The sequence below is a fragment of the Terrapene carolina genome, unplaced genomic scaffold, assembly GCF_002925995.2.
Source record: "Terrapene carolina triunguis isolate 2854851 unplaced genomic scaffold, T_m_triunguis-2.0 Scaffold714, whole genome shotgun sequence".
Classification (NCBI taxonomy): Eukaryota; Metazoa; Chordata; order Testudines; family Emydidae; genus Terrapene; species Terrapene triunguis.
In genome coordinates this window covers 13,477,600-13,489,062 of record NW_020665065.1, presented here as the reverse complement: position 1 = coordinate 13,489,062, position 11,463 = coordinate 13,477,600, and the positions used below count along the sequence as shown (strand labels likewise).

Genomic DNA, 11,463 nt, shown 5'->3' with positions numbered 1-11,463 from the left:
CAGATATTTACAGGGGTGCTGGGACAATTTGTATAGTGGGGGTGCTGAGGGCCATTAAACCAAACTGTAAACCCTGGATAGAATGGAAACCACTTCAAGCCAAGGGGTGCAGCAGCACCCCTAGTTCCAGCCCCTATGGATATCTATTTTCAATATCATCCTTCAGAGTGTCCTTTTAAAATTCTTGGGAGAAAACCCAATACCAGTCTATAGAACTGACCTATAAAAGCAAACACAGAATGATATAAAAAGGGTATTTGCCACAACACATAGTAGGACAAATTAGGAAGAAGATACCAAACAGACAGAGAATCTAATCAGCGTTTTGATGAGACCAAGTGTTCTTCCCATAAGAATGACAAATGCAATTCACTTCAAATGTAATTTTACACTTAACTGATTGGCTTCTGTTATAAGACTAGCAGTATATGGTTGTAGTCGCATTTAAAATAATAGCCTCCTCTTTAACTCAGGCAAAAAATAAAATAGAAGTGTTGGCTACACCGCCACAGACTCTCACTTCAGCAGGAAAACACCCTCTGTCATCACTCCTACACAGAGACACCCTGGGCCAAATTTGGCTCTCCGGGCCCAATCCTGAGAACTGCCTTGTGCTCTCCACTCCCACTGACCCACTCAGTGGCAGCAGGCCTTCAGTGGGAGCTAAGGGTGGTGCAGAAGCAGGCACCGAGCTACCTGAGTGTAATTCCTTTCAACAACTTTACAACTGATCCACTGTATATTGATGGCTGGTTTTCATTGGTGCTGAGTTATGGTTGCTCCTCACCTCTTATCATTGGGTCCCAACTCTTTAGATAACAGAAAGATCCCATTGACCTTAAATTTATATTTTTAATCATGCATGTAATTATAGATATTAAACAGAAATAAGGCTCTCCACTGGGCACAAATGAACACTCTGATAAATGGCATTTTTTTTTGAATAGGCTACAACAAATCTATTGTTTTCAATTTATGCTGAGAGTAACACATCAAACTGAATAAGCTCTTTTCAGTCATTCATCACATTACAAACTACTCAGAACAAACAGCCTTTTCAAAGCATCCTTTTAGAAAATACAAACACAAACACACCTGGGTGTTACACAAACAAATCAACTTTTCTGCTGCAAAAAGAGGACAAAAACCAAACAAGTACTTAAGGCTAATACATTTTGCAGGGGCGAGGGGGGAAATGTAAGAAAGGGATCATAAAAACAACAGACAATGGGATTTGACATGCTTTGCTAGCCAAAAGGCTATATTTTCAACCTGAGAATCTAAGCTGATGCCCTCTACAGTACATCAACATTCCTATTATCAATCATTCAACTCGAGAAGAAAGATGAAGGGAGGTTCTTCTTCACATGGCCTTTTGATAGAGATATTCCAAAAGAGAGTACTTTGGCTAGTAAACTCCACTAAATTTCAGGGGTAATTTATTTTTAGACTCAGTTCCTTTAACGTCCATAAGGATTCAATGAGATTAAAAGGGTAGATAAAATACTTTTTTATTTTAAAGTAACTGATAGGTGCCCACACAGAGATGATATGAACACATTAGAAAAAATTAACTTCCATCTAGGATGATATCAGAATAGGGGCCCAATCCTGAAAATGTTTAAGCAGAGGTGGTATCTTTCCTTATGTGACTGGAAGGGGCTACTCACACGAGCAAAATTAAGCATTAGCAGGATTGGTCGCTCTGTTGGCTTGGACAAATTCCTGATTGTACAGTAAACCCATCTGATGGTGGATTAAGTTTGTTTAATAGCGACAATTCCCTGTGCAGCATAAATGGCAAAATAAGACAAGTTTGATGGAACAAATCCACAAATTACTCTCTCTAAATCAATTTGTGCTAATACTTTAATAATGCAACACTAATGATGTAAAGGAATAGCAGTCTTATGAGAACAGCTACACTGCATTTTAGAAGAGTGACTATGTTTAAAAAGCTACAGGTAACATACAAAAAATACAGCTATTAAATAATGTACAAACATCATACCAAGAGACCCTTGCAGTAAATATGTAATAAGTAAATAATATCTGCTGACATTTTTATCACGCAGGTGCAAATTCAAATCAATTATAGCTCTCTCAAGGCAGGGAAAGTTTCGCACTATTTCCGATCAGACATACACACTGTTCTGAGTGTGAAGTATCTTGCAATTCAGTATTTACCTGTTCGGTATTTTTTATTTAAATGTTTTTAGAGTAATTGTGACCCAAACACTATTTTCATTAGTATAACATAGCATATTTCAGCCAGACAAGAAAAAAAGACAAACCCTACAATCTTAAGAGCTGTGCATCAACAATTTAGCACTCATTTGGTAACCCTCATGCAAAATTAAGACCATACGTCATTTGTGACAGTACATATATCAACCTGTTTTATATGCTCAGTCTTTGCTACTGAATCTAGCAGACTTGCTGGTAAAGTCCACCTAACTTTAGTGAGGGGGGGCGTGCAAGGGTTAATTACTGGAAAAACATAGGGATTCTTTTCTACTTTTTAAACCCTGGGTCTTTATTCTTAGCAAAACTCATTTCTCTGCCATTTGCTCGTTAGGAGACAGCTCTCTCCTGTGATTCATAAAATCCCCAATACCTTGCATTCTGCAAATACAACACTCCTGTACTTTTTGCTAAGGTGAGGTAATCGAAATGCACATATTAGTAATGCCTTCCTCCTCCCGCCTCCCAGACAGGTTATGCCATTTGCCAAATTCCATGCTAGAAAACTATGCATTAAACAGCAGGACTGAAACACATTAATCACAATTATAACATGGCTGCTTTGTTACCAAATTACTGATCTGATTCTTAGACCTTCATCAAACTCTAGGCACTAGAGAGTGAATTTAGAATGGAATTCAACCTGAACAATGCTAATTTGCAGGTTAAACAATTCACAATTGCCAAAAAAAAAAAAATATTTTAATTTTTAACCTAAAGACATTTAAACTGAACCCATCATTTAAAAAAATGAATTTAAAAATGATCACCACCTATTAATTTAAAAAAAGAGAAAATGTGAGGTCTAATAGCTACACATTTGTTGTCGTAACCATTCCATTCAATTGCCCTGTTTTAACTCTTGTTTGGGATTTCTGCAGCCTAAACTGTAATAAATTGAATTTGCAGAGACAATATGATATTAAAGTCAAAAGCTGATTAGCAGAGAATGTCAGATGCATTTGCCATTTGACTTCACCAAACAGGGAAACAATGCATTTTTAGGACCACCTCATCCAATGTTAATCCTTGAAGGATTACCAACAGCTGCCGTGGTTGACAGTGTCAACATAAACTGGCAACCTATTTCTACCATCTCATCTACACAAGCTCAAGATAAGATTGCATCTATCCCACTATCATCAGGAGAGATTAATCCACACCTTAGCCAGATTTGGGAAGACGTCCACCAAAAACTAACCAAAACAAAAACAAAATCCCACAGATGTACTTGTTTTCATAATGCCCCAGATATTTAAACTCCATGCAGTGCACCATCCCATTGTCTTATTTATTTTACTGACTGGATACAGGGCAAAAGGGAGGCGGGCGGATAAAGCTGGAACCCAGGTATAAAAAATATCTCAGTGTCAGATAAAAGGAAAAGTGAACATGTCAACACGCTGCCGTTTAAAACAAAACCTTGTTTCGGCTACAACAGCTGGAGCCTTTTTTAACCTCTCAGAGGAAAATCTGCAACCAGTGTAAAAAATCATGTAGGGAAATGGATCTTAAAACGCTGCACTTAACACCTCACAGGAACTGAAAACCCCAACCCTGCAATTAAAAGTTTACCCACCGAACCGGTTCACAGTGGGTGGGGGTGGGAAGGGGGTTACAGGGATTGCTTGGCGGAGACCCTCCCCTATTCCACCCCCTTCCCCAACACATACAGCTCTGGCTGAGGGGCACTTCCTCCCCCCAGCATCCTTGACTCAACCCGCCACCCAAAAGCAATAGGGAAAAAGGGTTAAAAGTTGCACAATCCACCAATGCTCCATCCGGGAGTCACCGAGCAGCCCGGGCTCCGCATCCCGAGCCCCAGGCTGCAGCAGAGGCGCCGGGGGGAGCGCTACAGGCGGGTGCCCGTCACCCACCCCGAGCCCGGCGGGCCCCTCACCTTGCGCGTTGTGCTGGTTGTTCTCCATGATCGAGGGGGTGGCGGCGCTGCTGCCCAGCTCGGCCAGTCTCCTGTTGGTGGCTGTCAGCTCGGCTCGCAGGTTAGTCATCTCCTGGCTGGCGGACTGGATAGCTCCATCGATCCGGAGGGCCAACTGCTTATTGTCTTCCATCATGTTCAGGATTTTGGCCTGGGGGGGAGAGAGAGGCGCATGATGCACCAGCCGGGGGTGGGTGGGTGGGTGGCTGCCTCTCTCTCCTCCCGCCGCTACCTGTTGGATCCCCTCGCTGCTGCCTCCCTCTCCCCAGCGCAGGGATGCGCGGAGACGCGGCTCCAGCCGCAGGAGACCCGGGCGAGCTGTGCCGCTTGGCAAAGGACATTCGCGGGGAGAAAGCAGGGCAAGCACTCTTTAAATGGAGCCTACCATCTGCAGCGGGGGAGGTGGGGAGCCCGGCCAGCGCCCGCTCCGCCGCAGCCCCTGGCTTTGCAGGGCGCCTGCCCCACCCCGGCCGCCTCAATGCAACCGGGCGGCGGAGGGGAGCCGCCCGGGGCAAAGGGCGGCTCCCCCGGGCGTCCGCTCGCCGGCCTGGAGGCTGCCCCGCGGGCTTCCCTCCCCTGCCCCGGCGCCGCCGCGCGAAGCGCTGCCTCTCCAGCCGCCGCACCGAGCGCACACCCCGCGCGGAGCTCCGGCTGCCTGCGCGCTAGGGCGCCCGCCGCAACGCGCTGCCCGCTGGGGGCAGGGGGGGAAAGGGGGTGCAAGCGGGGGGGCAGGAGGAGCCAGGCGCTCCAGGGAGAGGGGAGGGCGCAGTGGCGGGCAGCCCTGGGGCGGGCCGGGAGTTTGTTTTGCAGGGAGCGGAGCCGGGGTGGGGGGGGGTAGGAGGCTGCCCGCCCACGAAGGGCCAAACTTAAAGCGGGGAGCCGGGTCCCCGGGTCCGGGGCGTGGCGCGCTGGGAAGCAGGGCCCGGGCAGAGGAAAGGCGAAGGCAGAAGGCGTCCGTCCCCTTCATCCTGGCCGGGGCTTGCGGCGCGAGGGAGGGAGGGAGGCCCGGCTGGCTTCGGCTCGGGTTGCAGCGCGGCCGGTGGGAGCCGGGTGACACCCCCTGCTCCGCCAGCCACGGAGGGGGATGGGTCCGGGAAAGAAGCGCTTGGCTGGAGTGTGCAGTCGCCATGCTAAGGGAAAAGGGGCTCCTTTGTCTGCCCTGGGGGAGCGGGCTGGTGCATGAATCCCTCTCCCCCCAGCGCCGCTAATGGCACAAGGGGGCGACTCGTGCAAAGCTCTGCCCCCCCCCCCCCCGACACCCAGCCACCTTTGCACCCCGAAGTGGCCCCAGCCCTGGTTGTGCCCCTGTTGGCGTTCGCTTGCCACGAGGATTGGAGCTGCTGCAAGCGGAAAGGGCCCCGGGGGTTAAAGCAAATGCTGGGGAAGGAGCAGCAAACGTGCCAGTCAGAATCAGGAGCATTCCTGCCGGGAACCTGATTCTAGAGGCCAGGAACAGAGCCCAAAGACCGACCTACCACACCAGCCTGAAGGATGGAGCCTTGCCACAAGCCGGTGTAGTAGCAGTTTCTCGTACTACACCGGCTCCCCCAAAGAAATCCTACAGCAAATCACTGTATGCATAAAATCCAAGAAACTCACCAGCCACTTGGTGACAATTCGCAAACAGAAAGGGAGGCATGAGTCGTGGAATGCCCGATATCTCTAGCTACTGTTCCCTTTAGGTAAGAATAGTTTCTCTCTCTGCCACTTTTATAATTAGAGCATGTTCTAGTGGCGATGGGATGTCAGGACTCCTGGGTTTATTTTGTTTTTTGTTGTTGTTCCCAGCTTTATCACTCAACTCAATACAGTACATGCCCATGAGCCCATCAGTTCTCTCTAGCGCCTCAGTGTAGGTACCTGTAAAATGGAGATAGTCATGCTGGCCTGGCTTGCAAAACTTCTATAAACATTTGCAAGATCAGGTGCAATATCTACTTGCTCCACCTTTGCCATGACTATGGATGATAGCAAATGTCATAATTCTCCTTTTAACGGGGTTAACTCAGCACCACAGACAAACAAAGCGCTGTCCCTAAGCAAATGAGGCAAACAGAACTTTGCAAGGCTGGTTAAATTAATTGTCTAAAGGACTCGGGAGTTTTTGATGAAAGATGCAATGGGAGTGAAAATTATTATTCTTCAGTCCCCCTCCTCTCTTTGTCTCTTCCCTCCACTGGGCTTTGCGCAGAAGTTTGCTGCATGTCAGTGCCCAAAGAGGAGTAAAATGGACCAAAAATCTCCTGGAAGAGGATGGGGGCGGGGAGGGAAAAGCAACAGCTTCCCTGGTATTACTGCATAAGCCACATCCACCCAGCGGGTGCTGCAAGCTCAGTGGGTGCTGGCAAGCTCAATGTGGTATGTACCCATTGAAGCAATGGAGAATTATTTGGCATCATAAATTACTGCTTCTAGAAGGAGCAATAGCATTTTGCAGTGTCTTTTCAATACACTGCAGCTGATCTGCTTGTATGAGGACTGTGGGACCTTGATTGCACCAGGCAGCAAAGCTGTAGACCTGAATTCCTGACCAAACAACCCATGTATTAGGGGTTAGACTAGATGACCCTTGCAGTCCCTTCTAACCCTATGGTTCTATGATTTTCTGTAAGCAGGTTTCTGCCACCTGGAAGCCCAGGGGACCTGCCCAGCTTGCTCTGAAGAGCCAGACCATCACTCCCTGTTTTCAAGAGGGAATGATGCAGTGGAGAACAGCAGTTCAGGAGACACAATTTTATCCCCAGGCACCCTTTAAGGCATGAAAGGGAGGACTGGTCCCAAAGTGAGCCAGAGCTCCCTGGGAACTGAGCTGGGGCAGTCTCTAAGTAGCACTTTTCTTGAGGTACAAAAAAATGGCTCTTACCCTATTGTTTGAACAATGGAAATATTATGCAAAAGATTAAAATAAATGTTTTGGGGAAATAGGGGAAGATTGAGCAGTTGCTGCCGTGCGCTCTCAGGTCTGCCTCATGCTTTTGGCTCCACAGCCAGGCCTTGAGAGTGCTCTCAGGACTTGCAAATGCAAGGAAGTTTCCAAAATCTAAGCACTTTCAGTGGCACAGGCATCACCGTGACCTTGACCAAACTACAGCAGGAGAGGGACAGAAAGGTGGGTCCTGTCCCAGCAGGCTTCGAAGATGGAGACGTGTTATTTTCTGATTTAGAATAAACAGAATTGATGTCAGCTGTGTCTTTCCTTTGGCAGCGTAAACACCATGTGACGGTGGGGTTGAGCTGACGGGAAATCATGTCAGTTTCCACTTGCAGGCTGGCTTGTGCCGGCTGTGCTCTTCTCTGTCCAGACTTGCACCATGGCAGTACAAGAGTGGCCCCTTCAATGAGCACAGAGAATGTCCGCAGTCGCCCCAGGAGCAGCTCTGGTGTAAAATCACCACTCGGCGTCTGAGGGAGGAAATGGTTTAACAAACCAACGGGCCGATAGTTTCGGCTGCTTGCTCACGGGAAGTGAAATGAGGTAAAGCAAAAGTGCGTTGTTCTCCAGCAAGACAACGATCCTACTGGGAGCCGTGGAACAAGGTACTGTAAAGCTGCGAGTCTCACTGAGCTGGAGGGGTCTGGCTTGCAATGAGCCTCCAGGCAACTTTCAGGAATAAAAATATCTGTGTTCACGTGCTGTCAGTCTGCTGTGGATTGCTTTCCGATTGTGCTATGCTCCCTGAGAGGTCAGGTCTGATCCTGCCTGTACTTATGCCCATTCTTCACTGTCATAACCTCCACCAACTTCCACAGGGTCGCTTGGAGCACACTGGACTAAGCAAGAGGCCCACCAAGTCTGCTGGGAATAGACGGCGCTCTGCCATTCCCAGGATTGAACCTGTAGGTACTTAAGGGCAATATGTCACTCAGGGTTTGTCTACACAGCGGGGGAAGGTAGTCTGTGGGGGAGTGATTTCTAAAGCACACTCATGTCTTGTGCATTAGTTGGTCCATGTAGATACAGTAGTACATTAAAGCACACTAGGAACCTTTAGTGTGCACCAGCAGGGTCTACACAGACCAATTAATATGCAACACATGAGTGTGCTTTAGAAATCACACCCCTGTAGAGCACATTACCTTATGGTGTAAACAAATGCTAAATTATGGAAAGTTTGGAAACAGTATCTCAACAGACACAAATAGTGCCAAACCTTTTACTGATTTAATCTCAGATTAAGATGGCCACAGCATTTATGGGGTGAAGCTGCAGCCCATGGAAACTCCTAACGAGGCTGTTGCTCGAGGAACTTGCACTGTGTCCCACCTAGGGACAAGGGACTGGCCATTATGTGGGGTACTGAAAATTAATCCCCTTCAGTTTTCAAAGTATGAATTCTCAAGTCAGTCAATACACAGGGTAAAATTCTGTTCTCTGCACACTGGAACTATATGCTGATATTCTGGTCTCTCTGCAAAGGTGGAACTCCCAGTGATATCGATGGGTCTCCCACATACACACTGTGTGGAGAGACTATTGGGCTGAAGTCCTCTCTAAGGGCTTGGCTATTAGGCGACATCCAGGAAAATAAATCAAAATTAACTAAAGGTGTGAATGTGAAGTGGATTAGTTAAACTGCATTAAGTCCTGTGTGAACACAGTCATTCAGAATTAATGTAGCCTTACTTCAGGAAGGCTGCTTAATTCTGAATGAGGGCGTTCACACCGGAGTTTAATGTGGTTTAACTAATCCATTTCAAATGCACACCTTTAGTTAATTTGGATTTGTGTTCCTGGATGACCCTGTGTAGAGAAATTCTTAAGACTTTGTCTACACTACAAAGTGAAGGTGTTTGGTTTTTTTTATAGCACAGGTAGGTTTACCATCGCTATCTTTAATCTAGCTAGCCACAGGTCCCAGTAGTAGTGAAGACAGGTGGTATGGGCTAGCAACCTCAGTACAAGCCTGCCAGAGTCTCTGGGTACATACTCTGGTTGCTAGTCTGTGATGTAGCCCATGCTGCTATGTCTTTGCTAGTATTGTTACCCACACTAGATAGATGAAAACCAGGCATACACTGTAACAACATCATCTGGAGAACTTTGTGGCATGGGTATATTACCTTGAAACAGGATCTACCTCAATAATAATCTTATTAAACTAACTATAGGCTCAATACATTTTTCTAGACACTAAATATCTCAGCTGTTTCAACTCCTTTTTATAATATCAAAAGAATTTGGCTCATTTTAAAGCTACAGTCAAGCAGATGAAATCTACATTTTGTGATGTGTGGTTTTTTTTTTTAATAAGATGAAAGAATCTAATTAATAGAAAGTATTTAATGGTTATTTTTAAAGGAAATGTGATTTTTGACTGACAATTCCCAGCAGTGTCTGCAGCCCAAACATTGCAACACTAGGGCTAGTACATGAAAACCACAAAGTGACTAGAAACAGACGTGGAAGTGAAGGTGTCTGTTTTCATTAGTTACGTTTATTCAGGGTGGATAAACGGCATAAATGAAGAATGAATTTGAATTTTGAAATTCTGTCTTCATCATTTAGGTGGTTATGAGTGACAGAGGCAAAGACACTTGTTATGTAAGGTTTGATTTCGGAACAATGTAAATGCTTGGGTGCATGTCTGACTTGTATGCACATTTAATGCAACTGTGTATGCAAACTAGGATATTACATATGCAACTAGATGATTGAATGTGCAGTTGCAATAGCATATATGTAAAACCGTGATCGGGCAACAACTTCCATTCTATACTGGAATAAAATAGAAGCTTGTGTACTATCAAGGCTTAAATTAAATTCAACTTCTTTAAACCCCAGGCCCATTGTTTTTAGCCTACCATTTTTCTTTTAAATTAAACCTGATGTGAGCCTTCCAGCAAAGCATCCAGCATCTAAGGCAAAGCCCAGATTACACTTTTAGTCAATGTAACCTCAATAATAGACTAGTCAGGATATTATATTGGTAGCATTGAAACCTTTTTAAATTGGGGATATGAAAGAATTTCTACACTGTATTGCCTATTTTAAAATTTGTTTTAAAATCTTGAACGTTACCATAGACTCATCCATAAATTAATAACCCAGCCTTAGAAATCTTCCTTATTACTTTAAACCCCTTTGAGATTCCCCTAAAGATATCCTACGAGATTTTCTCCTTCCCCGCACCCAGCAATAGGGAACAGCTGGGTCTATTTAAAATTGATTTTGATCTCTCCAAGCAGGATTTGATTTCTCCACACACTGAGCTTTTGCCTGAAGAGAGTGCACAGTATAGCAGAAATTCTGAGATGTCAGCCGGCAGCTGGCGTGGCGAGAGTGGAAGAGAAAATGAGCAGCTCACTATGTGCCCACAGGCATAAGCATGAGACAGCGACATGGGCAAAGTGATTTTCAGTGTGACAGTGTTGGAGTTTGCTGGCTGCATACAATTAAAACAGAATAAAACCCTCTTCTTGCTGAGCTCCAGATCACAGATGGTCCCCAATGGGGTGCAGCAGCAGCATAAGAAACACTCATGCAAAGTAAGCGGCCTTTCCATTAATTCCTGTTAATTGGGTGTTTCAAGGGCTTCAGGCATTGTGAAAGGTCCAAGGCATCATAAAGGGACAAGAGGTGCTCATCATTTAAAAACAGACAATGCTGCTCTCTGAACAGGCTGAGTGGTGCAATGGCTGAATGCTCTGTGATGAAGAAATCCTAGGATCCTCTTGGTTCAGGTGGAAGTTAACCCCTCCACAGTGATCTCAATTCTCTCTTTCACACACACACTTTGCCAAAAGCCAAATCAACCTCCCCGAGATAATGGTCCCAATCCTGAAATCGTGCCTCCATGGAACTCTGTTCACTTCAACAGGGCTCCACACAGGTCTGATTGCAAGAGTGGGGCCATATCTAGACATTTTGCAGTGAACTAGACTAAGTATTCGGGCTAGATGAGGCCTTTCGTTTCTGTAGACCAGGGGTCGGCAACCTTTCAGAAGTGGTGTGCCGAGTCTTCATTTATTCACTCTAATTTAAGGTTTCGCGTGCCAGTAATACATTTTAACGCTTTTAGAAGGTCTCTTTCTATAATATATAACTAAACTATTGTTATATGTAAAGTAAATAAGGTTTTTAAAACGTTTAAGAAGCTTCACTTAAAATTAAATTAAAATGCAGAGCCCCCCGGACCGGTGGCCAGGACCCGAGCAGTGTGAGTGCCACTGAAAATCAGCTTGCGTGCCGCCTTCGGCACGCGTGCCATAGGTTGCCTACCCCTGCTGTAGACCTAGGTCAAATTCATTGCTGGTATAAGCAGGCGCAACTGCATTGACTT

At 45.9% G+C, this 11,463-nt stretch overlaps 1 protein-coding gene and 1 long non-coding RNA gene across 2 annotated transcripts in view; one reads left to right on the top strand and one right to left on the bottom strand.

Moving 5' to 3' along the window:
* Window positions 1-4,661, bottom strand: part of LOC112104185 (kazrin) — a 400,475-nt gene extending 395,814 nt beyond the window's left edge. The window contains exons 1-2 of the mRNA XM_026659996.2: window positions 4,569-4,661; window positions 4,145-4,334 (exon numbers count right to left, since the gene is read on the bottom strand). Coding sequence (XP_026515781.1) covers window positions 4,145-4,334; window positions 4,569-4,571 — 193 coding nt within the window. The 5' untranslated portion in view covers window positions 4,572-4,661. The remainder of the gene's footprint in view (window positions 1-4,144; window positions 4,335-4,568) is intronic.
* LOC112105051 lies at window positions 4,160-7,812 on the top strand. Its single transcript, XR_002907972.2, has 2 exons — window positions 4,160-4,244; window positions 7,389-7,812. It is a non-coding gene; the product is annotated as an uncharacterized LOC112105051 (long non-coding RNA).
* Window positions 7,813-11,463: the final 3,651 nt, after the last annotated feature.